Genomic DNA, 18,187 nt, shown 5'->3' on the forward strand with positions numbered 1-18,187 from the left:
AACATCAGCTCTGAATGAGCCCCCAAAACTGCCCAAAGGCAGTCCCTAAACCACCCAAATCGTCACCTAAAACAACCCCAAACCCAGCAAAAAATACAGCCAAACCCAGCTGCGAAACAGTGCCAAAATGATCTCCAAAGCCACCCCATTTCAGCTCCAAAAACGAGCTGAAAACTGTCCCTAAACCAGCCTTGAAACCATCTCGAAACAACCTCAATACACTCCAAATTCCAGCCAAAAAAGCAGCCAAAACACTGCTGAAAACAGCCACCAAACAGCTTCAAAAATAGTCCATAAACCACCTGGAAACACCTCCATAAGACCACAAACCCCAGCCCCAAACAGTCCAAACTCCAGCCAAAACACACCCAAACTTCAGCCATGAAACAACCCCAAAAACGTCACCAAAAATCATGTAAAAACTGGTTCCCTCAACTGAGTACGGAGGGATCGAGTTCAAGTTGACGGCGAGGTTTTCCTGTCAAAATCGCGTCTGATCTAGGTCAAGCCTGCTGTCATCTTTGTTTTTGCTGTCATCTTTGTTTTGGTATTGTAGTTGGAGGTTTATTTTGAATAGAAGTTTCAGAAGATTCTCTCCGCTAAAGGTCCACTTCTATTCTTTCTCTTGTCAACTCTATTCTCTTTTTCTCTTTAAATTGATATATGACTGTTGAATAATATTTTTTTTTGAAAAAGGTAACAATTATATTCTTCAGCACCCAAAAAATGGGGCTGGTATCTAATATTTACAAGTACAACCCCTGAAAATCTTACAGAGAATCAAAAAGGTCTAGTAGTGATTCTACATCACCAATCAACTGTTCTTTACACCAAAAATGAAAAAGAGAAATACAAGAACTCTTGATTTTCTGTGTTGAACTGCTCTTGCCTTCAAAACATCTTGCATTCCTCTCCTTCCAAACTGTCCACCATATGCAAGCTGGAACAATCTTCCACCATTCCTTGTGACAAGTTCTTCCCCTAATACTGTACCAGCTGCATATCAGGCCAATGGTGTCTTTGGGCATTACCCAAAAAATACCAGCTAATGCTATAAAGAGCTGCCAAAGTTGACTAGTAATAACACAATGTAAGAAAAGATGCTCATTGGTTTCATCTTCCTGTTGACATAGAAAGCATGTAGAGTTGGTCTGAATACCTCTTCTTTGGAGAATTTCTAGAGTGAGGCAGACTTTTCTTACCACTAACCATGAAAAGCAAATAACTTTGAATGGTGCTATGATCTTCCAAATCTTTTTCCAAGGCCAAGAATAGTTGGGGTGTCCTCTGGATGATAGATAGTTGTATGCAGCTTTGACTGTAAATTTAGAGCCCTTGCCTCCTTTCCATGTAAGAGAATCTTCCGCCTCACTTAATCCTGCAAAACCTTCTAGCATTTTTGAGAATCTCAGTAGCTCTAGTGACTTCCCAGTCATTGAGAAGCCTTCTGAAAATTAGGTTCCAGCCCTAGGAGCTCCAAGTTTCTTCTACCGTGGCATTAGGTGAAGAGGTGAGATTGAACAGATCAGGAAAAAGATCTTTCAATGCTCCATGACCAATCCAATCATCATGCCAAAATGATATCATCCTTCCATTTCCTATCCTAAAACTTATGTTTGTTGTAAATTCCTCCCATAGATTCCTGATGGCTTTCCAATTGCCAACTCCATAAGGAGTTCTCACTGGTTTGGTGCTCCAGTGTCCTGATTGCTCGTACCTGCAGTTGACAACTTGTCTCCATAAGGCTTGCTTCTCAGTGTTGAATCTCCATAACCATTTCATTAAGAGACTCTTGTTCTGCAAGCTTAAGTTTCTAATGCCTAGACCGCCAACTCTCTTGCTGTTGAATAATATTATTCTACTTATGAATGTTATTAGTGCATCTAAACGTTCAATCGTGTTTAATTAAGGGAAGAATGCACGTTGCTCTGTAGTTGCTGTTTTGGATTTGATTATTCATGCTTAAATTAGTGTAAAGGCTTCCTCGAGCCAAACGAAGGCTACTGATGTCCAGCCTGTCAAACCTAAGCCTTTACATTTGGGTTTGAGCCACTTTAATTCAAATAAAGTGGTCAAAAAACCTGCTGACCCGGTCAACACCCCAGCCCACTTGGTGAAAGCACAAATGGGTAAAGAAAAGCAGCAGACCTTGCCTCAACAAGTCTATTTGGCTCTTGATTGAAAACAGATTCAACCCTCTATCGGTGGAAAAACAAACAGCTTGTATAGAACCCACTAGAAGAACTCCAGCTCCACAAGCGACCACCTGTGGATTGACATCAAAAGGCTGATGATGAAGCAGATCGTGCAACTACCATCCACAATCATGTTTGCCCTTGGGTGCCGACATCAGTACCATCAATTATAAGGTCTTTGGAGGCAGATTTCTCCTTTTCTTCTGAATTCCTCTCTCTTCCATGGTATGGCATGGACAATTCGGGTATGCAAGTGCTTCAAAATCCTGCGGTTGTGGAAACATCAAGGTGGACAAAGTTAGTTATGTCTAAAGCATGCAAATCATTTGGGTAAATGTTGCTGGCTTTGAATATGAAATTTTTGACATCATATTGCGAATAGAGGAAAAAAGGCGTCTACAACTACAAAAGCAAAGTGGTAGATCCCAAAGAGAGAAGCAAAAAGAAGCAGACAGTCGAGCTTGAAAGACTGATGTGTGGACTTAATTATGAAGGTAGGAGCAAAGGGGACAGGGCCAGGTGCTACAAAGCCTTTTCTTATGGAAGTCAAAATTCTCAGTTGGAATGTGCGGGGTTAAATGATGGGAAAAAGAGAAGTACAATCAAGTCTCTAGTACAGAAGTGGAAAGTTGATATAATATGTTTGCAAGAAACAAAAATTGAGGAGTGGTCAATTTCTTTGTTTAGACAGTTATGGGGTAGCCGTTGGGCAGAATGGGCTGTCCTGAGCTCAGTGGGTTATAGCGGGGGAATTATTATGATTTGGGACACAAGGAAGTGGAACGTCATAGGCATTCAACAGGGCACCTACACTTTAACTTGTATGCTAGAAAACACACAAGATGAGTTTAGATGGTGCTTCATATGGGTCTATGGCCCCCATACAAACCCGGAAAGAGAAGAGCTTCGGTATGAACTCGCAGCGATTAAAGGCATCTGGAATGAGCAATGGGTGATGGGGGATTTCAATGTATGTAGATACGAAAGTGAAGGATTCAATTGCATCAGGAGATCTAAAGCTATGAAATCTTTCTCTGCCATCTTTCAGGACCTTGATATTATTGATCTTCCTCTTCAAGGGGCCTTCTATACTTGGTCTAGGAGTGAGAATTCACTACAAGCTTCTAGGATTGACAGATTTTTAGTCTCTAACGAGTGGAGTGACAACTTTGGGACTATGAAGCAATTTGCTCTTCCAAGGGTAATCTCTGATCACAACCCATGCTCTTAGAATGTGGTGACTAGGAAGCCAACCCCTCCTACTTCAAGTTTGAGAATATGTGGCTCTAGGTGGAGGATTTTTTTAGATAAGGTTAAAGCTTGGTGGCAAAGTTATGATGTTGGGGCTAGGCCAGACTTTATACTAATGCAAAAACTAAGATGTCTAAAGAAATATTTCTAACTGGAACAAAATGGAGTTTGCTGGAAAAAAAGAAAAATAAGGCTCTGGAGGAGCTGACCATGATGGAACAACAAACTGAAGGTAGACTGCAAACTCAGGCCGAAAAAGAAAAGATGATAAGGCTCAAAATGGAATTGCAACAAGTAGCAGTTGAAGAAGAGATATCTTGGAGGCAGAAATCTAGGTGCCTATGGCTCAAAGAAGGAGACCGGAATGCCAGATATTTTCAAAGAATGGCTAACTCTCACATAAGACCAAATAATATGGACAAACTTAAGGTTGGAGAAGAAATCACATAGGACAAAGGGGTCATCAAAGAGGAAATCCTAAGATTCTATCAGGGGCTATACACAGAGAATGAGCAATAGAGACCTACTGCAAATTTTGATAATCTAGCATGCATCTCTACATAGGAGAAAGACTGGTTGGAAAGGGTGTTTGAAGAAGAGGAAGTAATAGCAGTAATAAGGGCATGTGCACCAAACAAAGCCCAGGTCCAGATGGTTACACTATGGCTTTTTTCCAGAAAGCTTGGGATATTCTAAAGCAAGACATCATGGATGCTTTAAACTACTTTCATCAAAATTGTTATATGGTTAGATCTTGTAATGCCTCTTTCATAGCACCGGTTCCTAAGAGGAAGATCTACAAGCCTCATAGGCAGCATCTACAAGCCTCATAGGCAGCATCTACAAGATAACAACAAAGTTACTAGCTGAGAAACTCAAATCAGTTATTGGGAAGCTCATCTAAGAGAATCAAAATGACTTCATCAAACAAAGGCAAATTACTGATGCAGCTTTGATTGCCAATGAGATGTTGGATGAAAGGCTAAAAAAGTGGAATTCCGGGCATCCTATGCAAGCTAGACATTGAGAAAGCATTTGACCAAGTCAATTGGTCGTACATGTTTTCAATGTTAAGGAAAATGGGATTTGGTGACAGATGGATAATGTGGATCAAATATAGCTTGACCACAGTCAAGTATTCGATTCTCATCAACAGGAGTTCAGTTGGCTTCTTTTCACCTAAAAAATGATTAACGCAGGGTGATCCCTTGTCTCCTTTCTTGTTTATCCTAGCTATGGAGGGTCTTAGCAAGATGTTGGACAAAGCAAAGCAACTGCAGTGGTTAGATGGTTTCAGTGTTGGGAGACCTCAAAGGAATGCAGTCTTAGTCTCACACCTCCTCTATGCGAATGACACATTAGTTTTCTGTGGAGCTGGAATATCTCAGGTTCAATATCTTAATCTAACTATGCACATTTTTGAAGCTATCTCTGGACTACATATCAACATGGCAAAAAGCATAATCTACCCTGTAGTGGTACTGGTTCCTTGGGAGATCTAACTTGATATTCTTGTAGTGGTACTGGTTCCTTCCCTTCAACATACTTGGGCCTTCCATTGGGAGCTAAGTACAAGTCTACTGCAGTGTGGAATGGTGTGATAGAGAAGGTAGAGAAGAGATTAGCAACATGACAACTGCAATATCTATCAATCGGAGGCAGGGTAACCTTGATTAGTAGTGTAATGGACAACATACCAACCTATTACATGTCAATATATCCTATGCCCAGCAAAGTGCTCAAACAATTGGACAAACTTAGAAGGAACTTTCTCTGGAAGGGGAATAATGAGTGTCATAAGTTTCACCTGGTCAAATGGGCCAAAGTAACTCAACCAAAGGACCTTGGAGGGCGTGGAATAAAAGACTTGGCAAAACACAACAAGAGTGTGAGAAAGCGCTAGAGAAAAATCTATTTTTAACAATGATACAATAAGCCCTATATATAATACATATTCTACTCCTACTACATATGAGACTAGGACATATTCTACTCTTACTATATATAGGACTAGGACTATTTACACGTAACTATCTAACAATCCCCCTCAAGCCGGTGCATACAAATCATATGTATCGAGCTTGTTACATATGTAACTACTGCAAGGCCACTAGGCTCCCCCTGAGCAACAAAACCAAGTGGTTGCTGATAAGCAGAAGTTGACCGAAAGGTCGTTGGAAAAATTTGAAAATAGTGAGAATAAGCCGAATTCTCACACTACAAAATAGGTTTTAAAACACCTCAAGAAAACAAAAACTTTTATGAAATTACTGTTCACAACGGGAAATCACTATTCACGCCGAAATAAATAAAAGTTGTCAGAATTTGATGTAATTTATATGGGTAGGCTCGGAATAACTGGACGAGCAAGTTGTCCCGAAGAAATTTTTTCAAAAAGTGGCCGGAATGGATCACACGCATTGGAAAAGTTATTGTAGCTCACCGGAACCCTAATTCTGGCGGCGCGTGGAAGCGCGTGCTTTCTGCCGGAGCGATTGACTGAGGTTTTGTTGCCTGACTTTTCTGAACAAGATGGTAGTGTTGGTTTTCGCGCAACACTTACCGATGAGGAGATAACGCAAATCAATCTTAACTCGTCAATCGGACAGACGCACGGTGACTGACTTTTCTGTTCAGATGTGACTGAAATTTTTGGGATTTGGTCGCACAAGGATTTTGGATCTGATGGTGGTACTAATATATGCATAGTACCACTGTAGCAGTGATAAACTCTGGGAACAAGACGAAGTTGCCGGAAAATTGCACGGCGATGAGATCTTTCTTCCCGGATGTTGTTGGAATGACGCACGACGATAATTTTCTCACTGAAGCTGTGATACCATGTGCGAAAGCATGGGAGAAAAATCAAGTTTTAACAATGATACAATGAGCCCTATATATAATACATATTCTACTCCTACTACATATGGGACTAGGACATATTCTACTCCTACTACATATGGGACTAGGACATATTTTACTCCTACTATATATAGGACTAGGACTATTTACACATAACTATCTAATAAAGAGCATGCTAATGAAATGGCTTGGGAGATTCGGGGAGGAAGACACCAGCCTATGGAAGAAGGTGGTGACTGCTAAACTTGGACAACAAAGCCACTGGTGTACTAAACTCAGCAGGTCTCCTTATGGTGTTGGCCATGGAAATACATCAGTAGCCTTTGGGAGGATTTTTCACAGAATATTTCATTCAAGGTGGGTAATGGGTTACATGTTAGATTCTGGAAAGATATCTGGTTGGATAGCTGCCCACTAGAAGAGAGCTTTCCACTGATATTTCAGATTGCTAGTGATCCCAACTCTATAATAAGTCAATACAGATCAGGAAACTCATGGGTCCCACTTTTCAGAAGGAATATGCATGACTGGGAGTTGGGTAGTTTGCTTACATTGCTTGGTAGACTGGGAACCTTCACTATGAATAAGCAGAGCCCTGACAGAATTAGATGGGTTGGTTGTGAGTCAAGTCGATATTCAGTGAAGATGGGCTACAGACACATGTGTGAGCATAATGGAATCATTGACTCGTGGCCATGGAAGCTCATCTGGAAGACAAAGCTTCCAACAAAGGTTATCTGCTTTACTTGGACTGCACTCAAAGAAGCCTGCCTAACTCAAGACAATCTCTGCAAAAGGAGCTTACAACTGGTAAATAGATGCTACCTATGTCAGGAAAGTTCTGAGTCAATCAACCACCTATTCTTACATTGTCCAGTGGCAACAAACATGTGGTATATGTTTCTTTCTATCCCGTGAATAAGCTGGACACAACCACAAGCAGTGGAAGGTTGGAGCAGTTGGAAAGTTGAAAGGGCCATCAAGAAAGTCTGGAAGATGATCCAACATGCATTCTTTGGTGCCTTTGGCAAGAAAGGAATCACAAATGCTTTGATGGTATTTCTACTTTTATACATGCTCTCAAAGCCAAATGCCTTGTGCAACTATTTAGTAGGCCAAATTCCATAACTTACAACTTTCATATGAAGTCCCAAACTTAGGAAAAGAATTAACTTATGAATAAGCATGCTTTAGACGCGCTTTCAATCTATCATTTATACGTTCGCGTGACATAATCATGATCCCAAAACAAATCAAAGTACGCATTCGCGCGACTTTGGCCAAATAATCTTAAAAAATACTAATTAAGTGTTATTAATTATGTACACATACGCGTGACATGATTTTGACACACCGAATTAATATGGACTCACACATATGGGATTCGTTCCAAAGATAATTGATAGTTCCATAATAATTCAATTTCGGTAAAAGAATAAAATACACATAGGTTTTCTTTTAAAAATACGTAATAATCTGTTAATTAAGCCAAGTATGAATGTAAAGCGACCGTGCTAAAACCACCGACTCCGGGAGTGCCTCATATTCTTCTGGGTTAGCAGAATTCCTTAACCGGTTTTATGTGTTTCGCAGACTTAAACAAAGTCAAATTTCCTTGAATTGAGATTTAAATTAAATGGTACTTGGGACACCGTAAATAATTATTTCAGGTGGCGACTCTTTAAAACAAAATAAATAATCCCATTTCAATAATGTCACTTAAAGTGGAAAAACTCATTTTCCCCGTAAAAAGGAGGTGTGACAACTCCGTTGGGGAAACGAACCCAGAACTTCTGGTTCAGGGTTCAGAATTCGAGCTTGTAAGGTGATTTATACTTGGATTTACTGATTGGATGTTATTACTGTGTTTGTGGGCCTAATGTGCTAATTGTCGCTCATTTACCGCTTTGATATTATTTGAACTGTATTAGAACTGCTTTCTTATGCCTCCTTTCTAAGTCTTCTGAATTTATGGTGCACACGTGCGCGTGGCCCACTTTTCTGTTAGAAGTCGCCCATTAGAACAGTAACTACGCCAGGTAGACTTTTGCGCTCCCAGTACGTTGCTCCCACCTCGGCTCGAGTTGTCCGCTTGGGTAAGCCAGGTCTAAAACACTCCCCCAAGGATTTTAACTTAAAATAACATAGCCTCATACCGGATCCCTAGTAGGAACGTGAGGTTTCAATGTTTTCTTCTGCCTTTACTTGTCTTTTCAAATTCAAAGGAGCAGGTAACATGCTTGAACTCTAATATTTTGAATGTCTTGTCTGTAGCATTTATTCATATTGTTGCTTTGTGAGACAATCAGCCGGTCCCTGTTTGATTTCTGAAGTTTTTGAAGCCTGTTTGACTTGAATTTTCTTTCGCAGTCTTGCATTTCACATTCTATAAGTTGCTCGTCTCTCATAATTAATAAGGTTGTGAACACCGGCATCGTTGCATGTCTCGATGATAGTTTTCATTTAGCTGAATATTAAAGAGACAATTCAAATATACATATGGATTTTATTTCCAATTTGTTAAACTAAGTTATCCATCCAGAAAATGTGAGTTATCCTTTTGGTTCATTCCAAAATTTGAACTTATTTGACAGGGACGTGCTTTATATCATATATCCAAAGCTTTCAGTTCTGCTGCTTCAAAGTTGGAAAAGACCGGATATGGTATATCTTGACATCCCTTTCCCCCCCTTTCTTGTGCTTCTCTTTCTTATTGTGTTTTCTTGGGCGTGCTTCCCTGGGGCTTGTTGGGAGGGGGAGGGGGAGGGGACCAGGGACTTCTCTAATGAGAACCTGATGCTGCCAATATCAAAAAGAGTGGCTGGAGCAATGTTATTGGTGGTTTTGTTTTAGCGTCTCTATTGTGTGTTCAAGATAGTCATCTCACTTAAATGTCTTCTGGTGAATGTAGAGTTGCTGAATTCCTTTTTTCCATTTCCATTTGTCGTATTCTACTTGTGTTTGTTTTAGTCGATTGTTCAATAATAATTGAATGCAACAGTCTTTGCTTTTGGAGATGGACTGAAATGATATGTATCACCCGAAAATTATGATGTCAGGTGCTAGTATATCATGTGGTGTAATTACTCTTCATATTTCATAATGTCCATCCAATTTTAGACTACATAGGTCACTCAGTTCTAGTTTGATGCTCTGTGATTTTCAGGCTATTTGCTTGTTCAGTTATCTCCATGACTCTACTTTCCAATTTTGAAGAAATTCCCCTAGTGTAAATTGGCCCAAATTTGTTGGTGAACACTAATAAAATGGATGAGAGAAGCCCCTATAAGGCTTAAACTCTTGTCAAAAGACGCCCTATGTAACATCAGGCCTGACTTTGGAGGTGTTCTTATATTCTTCGATATGAACGAGGAACAGGATCTGTAACAACCTGTGTAATTTAGATGAGATAAGTTTTTAATTGATGTGATTAAAGACAACCTTAGGCACATTATGCTCTACTCCCATTCTTGATTTGGTGCATGGAAATGTTAATGTCTGGGCAAAATATAAATTATTTGAAGTTATGTGCTCTTTGCCATGGTGATGTTTGTGACCATTGAAAACTAAACAAAGTATGTTCTGACCCTCCTCCTTCCTGAAGACCCAAAAGGAAAAAATGAACAATGGAAAGCATTGAAATTGGATTTCTTGTTACAAGTGCTTTAGTTCCTTGCAAGGAACTGCATTCTTGATTGCCACACATTGCCATTTACTTTTCTTCCTGAAAAGCTGGGATCGGACCTCTATGTATATATTTTAATTCATGGTTATGTTTTGACTAGAATAGTTGAAGTTCGACTTGAATCTCTCCATCAAAGCATCAAATCTTATGCGTAGATTGTTCAGGTCAATGATTTATCATGCTCTTCTTTATGTTTAAGTATAATGCTTTTATATTCCATAATTTCATTCCGTTCTGTGTGCTTTGCTTTAGCAGTGGCTGGTGAAAATGAGAGTGAAGCATCTGAACCTAAGCCTGTTAAGGAGACCATTGACTTCAAGGAACTTAAGCGAGTTGATCATATCCTTGCTTCCCTACAACGAAAGGTAACTGTCATGTCTTAAAAAATGTAGTCTGTCTGGATGGTGCTTTTGACCTCAGTTGTCATTACCTCTTAGCTCAGGTACTTGTCTAGGCTGTGAAGTTATTATTATGGAATCTAATATTTCATTGAAGGTTAAGGTTTTATGGTACATAGTTTTCTGCAACATTTGTCATATGTTTTTAATTGACAAACTTGATCTTTTTGCAGCTACCACCAGTACCTCCACCCCCACCATTTCCGGAAGGCTATGCACCACCTTCCACAGCAGAAGCATCTGAAAATCAGCAAGCAGAGACTCAGTTGCCTCCAGTTGATCCCATCATCGACCAAGGCCCGTCTAAGCGAATGAAAGTGTGAAATGATACTGTCTAAGCAGTTAACTGAATATTTCCTGCAGTTAGTGGCTACGAGACTTCTACAACGAAATGGTCCAGAGTCATCCTTAACTTGATAGTAGATTTTTCTGTATACTATGTAAAGTGTTAAATCTTTATCTTAGGTCAGAACTTTCCATGTAGATCCTGTCAAGGATATAGTTCACCTGTAGGCTCTTTGGCCTTGTAATGCTGTTACATTAGTTTTCAATCGTGTAAGTTTACCCGAGCTTTCGTATTTTGGAACACACTTATTGGCTCAAATACTTTAACAAATGCTTTCTTTATTTGGAAGTTGGAATGTTAATCAAGGTTGAATTTGAGGAAAATAAATATTTAATGGAAATATTGAGGAAGACGTTTATGCCTGAGAAGTAGTGCCAGGAGATTATATAAAACAAAATTGTGTCTGGTTGTACTTTTCCTGAATTTTTATGCGTGTTTATTTATTTTGTATAGTAAACAATCACCTTTCTAAAAAACCTTTTGTTACACTCTCCTGGAGAACTTGTAACAGCGCAATAAAGGGCAGTATGATGCATAAAGCATCCCGCATTCATGCAGAGAGCGGGAAGAGCCGCACCCCAAGGAGTGATGTAGATAGCGTTACACAAATGCAAGCAAAAATGTGTCTGGATGTACTTTTACTGAATTTTTATACGTGTTTATTTTGTAGACCAAACTATCACCTTTCTAGAAAACCTTTTGTTACACTCTCCTGGAAAACTTGAAACAACACAATAATACACAATTTGGTACACAAAACATCATGCATTTACGAAGGATGCAGAAAGGGCCGCACTCCAAGGGGGTGTGATGTAGATAGCATGCACTAATGCAAGCATTACCAACTGCTTCCACGGCTTAAACCCGTAACTTATAGGTCACATTTACTGTTGCTCCAAGGCTCCCTCCACTTAAAAAAACGCAATCCTAAGATATAATGGCGTCTCGGGCTAAATGGAGTTTTGACACAACTATGTCACTGTGAGGTTAATGAACTTACCAATTCCTAACTCTGACAGTTTCAAGCTGCCCTTCCTGTCCTCCATCTCATCCACCACCAACTCCAAATTTTCCTCCCAATTCTTAGTCATCAAGATCAAAACGAACATGAACTTGTCGAATCTTTGTTCCTTTCATGTGTCATGGTAGGTGACGAATCAAATCTGACTCTTTCAAGTAGTGCTTGTATAGGTCAAAATATGCCCTAGAATATTTAGGGTAATATAGCATTAAGGAAAGAGTCAGTCGAGGTCGATTAGGAAACGACGAGATTCGTGATCGAGATGTTAACAATGACCGAGGTCGAGCACCGTTGGCAGAGCAGTAACGTCCGACTAGTTTTTGAAATAGGATATTAAAGTGAATATTCTCTTCACTTGTACTATTAGGGTTTGTTAGGGACATGTCTCGTATAAATAAAAAAAGAGATAACGGTGTAGGGCATGTGATATTCACTCGATAAGAATAGTTTTCAGAAGAAGATTCTCTCTCTAGCAAAGATACAAACATTACCTTTTTATCAACATTCTTGCTCATATTATTTCATACTTTTCCATCAGATCCGAGAATAGTTCGAACATTCTAGGATTTATCTGTCACACATCATTGTCAGGAGGAATAATCATCTAACTCATTCATTATTGGGTGAATCATTCCTTTTATTTACTTAAATGCCATTTATTGTTATTTATTGCTAGTTACTCCTCCATTATTGCTCATGCTTTGGAATATTTAATGCACGATATTCTTAATCCTCCACTGGATCAACCCCACGTTATCCGTATTTTCAAAATCCACGTTTAGGAATTATTAACTAGGTTTAACCCAACATTATATAAAATATAAAGGTTGAAATGAAAGTTATACTTTTTGGTTAAACAATTTGGCGCCGTCTGTGGGGATTTCCTAGTTAAATTTTTAGTTTCCTCTAGATTTGCAACTAACATGGATTGCTAACGTAAAAAAAAAGACCAAGAACAAGATTCCCTTTCTTTGTATACACAGATCTAATATGGCAGGTAACAGAGAAGAAAGAGTGAGAATAATGAGCGACCTCCCAACCAACCTCATGAGCATCATCAATGAGAGCTCTGAAGCAGTGGACGAGGACACAACGCTCAATGCCTCCCCCAGGCGAGGCGGGTCACCCCTCCTCACTGTAGCATCACGAAATCTATTGGTAAGGGAGCCTCCACATCCGTGATGGAGGAGACGCCACCAGCAATAAAAAGGCTCCTTGAGGCTTGGCTAACTGATACGCTAACCAGCGTCCTCCATAAGCCCGTTCGGGACGCGGCTACAGAAAGCGCAAGGACTTGCGTTATACCACCAGCAGACGAGCAACATGATCAACTTCCTCCTCCGCCTGCAAAAACAGGTATTACTCAAATGTTGTTAACAATGCAGGTGACGACACTCTCGCGGCCATTCTGAAAAGGATGGAGGAAATGAAAAATGAGAACAAGGTACTTCGGGACCAAATTAGAGAACATCAAGAAAGGGTCGACAAAATACGGGGCGCTCCTAAGCTCTTGCCAAAGAGAGATGCCGGCCGGTTCGTAGAGTAGTCGTACAATGATGATGCCGCCCCACATGCCATACCAAAGACCTTTAAAAAGCCACCTTACCTAAAAATATACGACGGCACGACCAACCCCGAAGACCATGTGACTCACCACGTCACCACCGTGAAAGGCAATGACTTCACCAAGGAACAAGTATCCTCCATCTTGTTGAAACTATTCGGCGAGACCCTTAATGGAGGAGCACTAACATGGTATCCGCAGCTGCCCGCGCGTTCCATTAAATCATTCGAAGAAATGGCCGACAAGTTCGTAGCGGCCCATCCTGGGGCCAAGAAGGCAGAGGCAAGAGTAAACGACATATTCGCTATCAAACAGTCTCCGGGAGAGGGATTGAGGGACTTCCTCGCCCGATTCAACCGAGTAAGGATGACCTTACCGAATGTATCGGAAGGGATGGCCGTCGCAGCCTTCTAGAACGGGCTGAGAAGAAATGGTTCACGGGCAACAAAAAAGTTATTAAGTCGACTTATGAAGTACCCCACGACAAATTGGGATAAAATACACAACGTGTATTGTGCCGAAGTCCGAGCAGGTGAGGACGACCTTAATGGGCCGACTCATCGACTGACCTCAGTACAAGCCGGGCCCAGAAAAGATCGAAGGAATGATATTAGGAGGGACCTCGTAGATCACGATCCAACAGGGAGCGACATCTACCATACGTCAGAACCGCCATTGCATCCTTTTCTCGCCACGAAGTGGGCCCATCCCGATCAAGAGCAGGGACTCACCGGAACGAAAGAGGTATGCCCCCTATTATCTGCTCATGATTTTTGTATGTCACCTATGGAAATAGTCTACGCCATGGAGATGCTCCGAATTAAGGTGAAGTGGCCACAAAAGATGAGGTCAGACCCAAAAATCAGATGCCCTTGCGGGTTCCACCAAGAGCGATGACACAAAACTGAGGATTACATCGCCCTAACACAGGAGGTCATAAACATGCTACGACAGGGACACCTCAAAGAGTTGCTGAGTGACCGAGGAAGGACTAATTTTTCCAGAGGACGTGAACAACACAAGGACCGCCAAAACTGCCCTCGCCAACCCGCACCATCCACATGATCATTGGAGGCAGCGATGATGCTTCTATTAACAATGTGAAATTCACCACAACCCACAAGCTTAAACGGTCAATCACCCACATACAGTATGATGAACTCGAAAAAAGTATCATCTTCGATAAGTCGGATATCAATGGTTTGTCTTTCCCTTGCGATGATGCCCTTGTTATCACTTTACGAATTTTAGATACCGATGTGAGACGCATTATGGTAGACGATGGAAGCGGCGCATGCATTATCCACCCTCGAGTTCTTGCACAAATGAAATTCGAGGATAAGATAGTACCGCGTTGCATCACGCTAACAGGTTTTAACAATGCAGTTGAGCGAACATCCGGAAAGATCACATTCCCTGTCCTAGCCGGTGGCATCACTCTGGAAACCACATTCCATATCATGGACCAAGACATAGCATACAACGCCATAATAGGGCAACCATGGATACACACCATGAGAGCCATCCCCTCCAGCTTGTACCAAGTCATCAAGTTCCCACATCCCGTGAATGTTACCGCATCGCTCTAGACTGCACGATCACTTAACAAACGAAGGACAAAGAAAAAGAGGCATAGCAATCGACGGGGTTGAGGTCGAATGAGCACGTCATCAAAGACCCCGATGCGGTTGAAGCCGCGGAATTGACCATAGAAGACCTCGACCCCGTTCAATTAGACAGCAACGACCACATCAAGAAAGCTGCTGCAAGCTTCAAGAACCACGTAAATTTCGTCAACTCTTAACTACTAACACGGACTTGTTTGCTTTTAGCCATGCAGATATGACAGGTATCCCAAAGGAAATCAACATGGACAAGCTGAACGTCGACCCATTCCACCCATCGGTAAGGCATGTTAGGCGTAAGTTCAACTCCCCAATAAATATGCGGTATGCAAAGAAGTCAAAAAATTATTGGAAAATGGCTCTGTCAGGGAGTCAAAATATCCCCAATGGGTGGCCAATGTAGTCATGGTAAAAAAGAAGAACGGTAAATGGAGGATGTGCGTAGATTTCACAGAATTGAACAAAGCATGCCCCAAAGATTCATTCCTGTTACCTCACATCGACCAACTCATCGACGCAACGACCGGGCATGAACTACTGAGCTTCTTGGACGCCTATTCAGGCTATAATCAAATCCTCATGGAATAAGAGGATCAAGAGAAAACCACTTTCATTACCCATCAAGGGACGTACTACTACAGGGTCATGCCCTTCGGCTGAATAATGCAGGGGCGACTTACCAAAGGTTAGTGACGATGATGTTCAAAAAACAACTCGGTAAAATGATGGAAGTCTACATAGACGACATGCTAGTCAAGTCCAAAAGGAAAGAAGATCACATCGACCACTTAAGAGAAACCTTTGACATACTCAGGCAATATGGAATGAAACTAAACCACAAAAAGTGTGCATTCGGTATGGCCTCAGGAAAATTCTTGGGCTTCCTAGTGTCACAATAAGGTATCGAGGTCAACCCCGAACCAAATCAAAGCCATGGAAGGGATACCAGAGCACTTGACCACGAAAAAATAGGTTCATAGGTTGACTGGCTGTATCGCCACCCTTATGAGGTTCATTTCGCGATCATCTGATAGGTGCCACAAATTCTTCGGCATACTCAAAAAGGATAATGATCTCCAATGGACCTCTAAGTGCGCCCAAGCCCTAAAGGAGTTGAAGGCTTATTTGTTGTCACCACCATTACTTTTAAAACCAGAACCAAGGGAGCACCTCCTTGTCTACCTCGCTGTATCCGAAGTAGCTGTGAGCGCGGTTCTGGTTCGAGAAAATAAAGGTACACAGTCTCCCATCTATTATATCATCAAAACACTAGTCGACGCCAAGACGAGATACCCTCACCTCGATAAGCTGGCCCTGGCGTTAGTCATAGCTTCACGAAAGCTTAGACCATACTTCTAGTGCCACCCCATCTCGGTAGTCATGATTTTTCCCTTAAGAAGTATTTTGCATAAAACCGACCTATCGGGTTGGTTGGCCAAATGGGCTATAGAACTAAGCAACCATGATATCACATATCAACCGCGAACAACGATAAAGTCACAAGTTCTTGCTGACTTCGTCGCCGACTTTAGTGCAAGAATAATGCCCGAAGTCGAAAATGAAGCCGCCCACGCTTCTCCCCAAATACAGGTACACCGGTGGCGCATCTAATGCGTCAGGGTCCGGATTGGGACTCTTACTCGAAGTTCCAACCGGTAAAGTGATTCGCTAGTTCATAAGGTGCCCGGACATGACTAATAATGAGGCCAGTATGAGGCCGTAATTGCAGGGTTAAAGCTAGCACTCAAATACGGGGCAAAACGGTTAAGACTACGCTGCGATTCCCAACACTTGTCAACCAAGTCATAGGGACTTTCCAGATCAAAGAACAAAGGTTATAGAAATACCAGACCGAGATCCGTAAGTTGCTGCCTGAGTTCGACGAATGTCAACTCGACCAAATCCCCCGAGCACAGAATACTGAGGCGGACGGTCTCGCAAAATTAGCAGTAGCCACCAAAAACATTACAATCAGAGAAAGAAATGTGGTCCACCTCCTCAACTTATCGATAGATCAAATCGAGTTACAAACAATAAACCTGACTTGGGACTAGCGCAACCGTATTGTTACATATTTGTAGGATGGCGTACTCCCAGATGATAAAAAAGAGGCCAAGAAACTACGAATGCAAGCAGCCAGGTAGAACATCATTCATAACGACCTATATAAGAGGACGTATGGCGGCCCTCTAGCGAAATGCTTAGGCCCAAATCAGACGTGCCGAGTCCTTGAAGAAATTTATGAAGGCCATTGCGGAGCTCATTCTGGCAATCGAGCTTTGGTCAGATGCCTCATACGGGCAGAATATTGCTGGCCCACCATGAAAAAAGAGGCCGCGGATTTTGTGAAAAAGTTTGAGCAATGTCAAAAGTATGCCCAAATGATTCACCAAGCAGGAGAACACCTCCACTCAGTCACCTCCCCTTGGCCTTTCATCAAACGGAGAATGGACATCGTGGGCCCCCTCCCAGCAGGGCGAGGTAATGTATGATTTCTCTTGATTTTAACTGACTATTTCTCTAAGTGGGTAGAAGCAGGAGCACTCGCCCAAATACGCGAATAGGAAGTGAACGCCTTCATATGGAAAAACATCATATGCCGGTTCGGTCTCCCCAAAGAGATTAGCTGCGACAACGGACCACAATTTGCAGGGAAAAAGGTCGATGAAGTTCTCGAAAAATGGTATATCAAAAGAATACGCTCAAAGCCATATCACCCTGTGGGTAACGGACAAGCGGAGTCCTCCAACAAGTCGATACTGACATCATACAGAAAAACTCGAAGACGCCAAAGGTCTATGGCCGGAGATATTACTAGAAGTACTTTGGGCCTACCGAACAATGTCAAAGATGAGCACACGAGAGACGCCGTACTCATTAGTCTGTGGGGAGCCCAGCCTAAGATACTCCCACGAAAGTGTACCCAGGAACGAAAACAGCAGAAGGTAGGAGCTCGACGAAGTTGAAGAACGAAGAGATATCACCTACATAATAATGGTCTCCCAAAAGCAGCAAGCAGAACGCCATTATAACAAAAAGGCAAAGATGAAGCCACTCAAAGTCGGGGACTACGTGCTTAAAGCTAAAACACAAGCAAGAAAAGACCCACCGGAAGGCAATCTAGGAACAAATTGGGAGGGCCCGTACAAAATCACAGCAACAGCGAACAAAGGGTCATTCTAACTAGAAACAATGGAAGGAAAGAGACTACCAAACAACTGGAATATTACACACCTCAAG

General features: G+C 41.7%; 1 protein-coding gene across 4 annotated transcripts in view; it reads left to right on the forward strand.

Moving 5' to 3' along the window:
- LOC109213098 (mediator of RNA polymerase II transcription subunit 6) overlaps window positions 1-11,089 on the forward strand; it is a 14,290-nt gene extending 3,201 nt beyond the window's left edge. The window contains exons 3-5 of one of the 4 annotated variants that reach the window (XM_019376864.1): window positions 8,903-8,972; window positions 10,249-10,358; window positions 10,565-11,089. In XM_019376864.1, the coding sequence (XP_019232409.1) occupies window positions 8,903-8,972; window positions 10,249-10,358; window positions 10,565-10,714 (330 nt within the window). In that variant the 3' untranslated portion in view covers window positions 10,715-11,089. Of the gene's footprint in view, window positions 1-8,902; window positions 8,973-10,245; window positions 10,359-10,564 lie in introns of all 4 variants that reach the window. The other 3 variants (XM_019376858.1, XM_019376871.1, XM_019376877.1) reach the window with 3 other exon arrangements.

This window comes from Nicotiana attenuata, chromosome 2 (assembly GCF_001879085.1).
Source record: "Nicotiana attenuata strain UT chromosome 2, NIATTr2, whole genome shotgun sequence".
Taxonomy (NCBI): Eukaryota; Viridiplantae; Streptophyta; class Magnoliopsida; order Solanales; family Solanaceae; genus Nicotiana; species Nicotiana attenuata.